Here is a 581-nt window from a genome sequence, read left to right on the forward strand (position 1 = left end):
CTTTGATCACCCTGGTCTAGTGGAAGGTGTCCCTGCTGCTGGCAGGGGGGTTGGGACTGGATGAGCTTGAAGGTCCCTTCCAACCCAAACCACTCTGTGATTCTGTGAAATAGCTTCAGGAATGAAAATGATCCAGTGAACACAGACAGGTCACTTTGATAGCTCTATGGAGTACAGCAGGTTGTAAAGAGGCAAGACCTGGTACTTCTTGCTAAAGGATGGAGTGAGCGTGTAGACAGCACGGGACTTTATCTTCTGAGAAGATCGAAGAAGTGAGTTAGAATGGAGAATTAAACAGTGCAGCACGTTCTGAGCCCACTGGAACCCCTGCTATTGTAAATCAGCGCTTGCCCCGAGTTACCACAAACCTTTGAAGATGCCTCGTATGAGAGGGGCCACGGCCGTGTTGAAAACTTCCTCTTGTTCCACAGACGGGTCGAACACGTAGTCGTACGTGAAGGATTTATCGTTACCCACGACCACCTGTGGAGGAGAGGAGAGGAGAGGGGACAGCGCTGACCCCCCACCCCAGCACCCAGGCACTGCACCCGGGGCAGCGGGGAGGAGGCGAGGCCGGGGGG

The 581-nt window shown here is 53.9% G+C and overlaps 1 protein-coding gene across 1 annotated transcript in view; it reads right to left on the reverse strand.

The window, feature by feature from the left end:
* The window catches only part of KIF4A (kinesin family member 4A), a gene marked incomplete at its 5' end in the record, with an annotated part of 20,514 nt that extends 20,031 nt beyond the window's left edge, over nt 1-483 (reverse strand). The window contains one exon of the mRNA XM_010164133.1: nt 369-483. Within this exon, the coding sequence (XP_010162435.1) occupies nt 369-483 (115 nt within the window). The remainder of the gene's footprint in view (nt 1-368) is intronic.
* Nucleotides 484-581: the final 98 nt, after the last annotated feature.

Source organism: Antrostomus carolinensis, unplaced genomic scaffold (genome assembly GCF_000700745.2).
Source record: "Antrostomus carolinensis isolate BGI_N321 unplaced genomic scaffold, ASM70074v2 scaffold22083, whole genome shotgun sequence".
Taxonomy (NCBI): domain Eukaryota; kingdom Metazoa; phylum Chordata; class Aves; order Caprimulgiformes; family Caprimulgidae; genus Antrostomus; species Antrostomus carolinensis.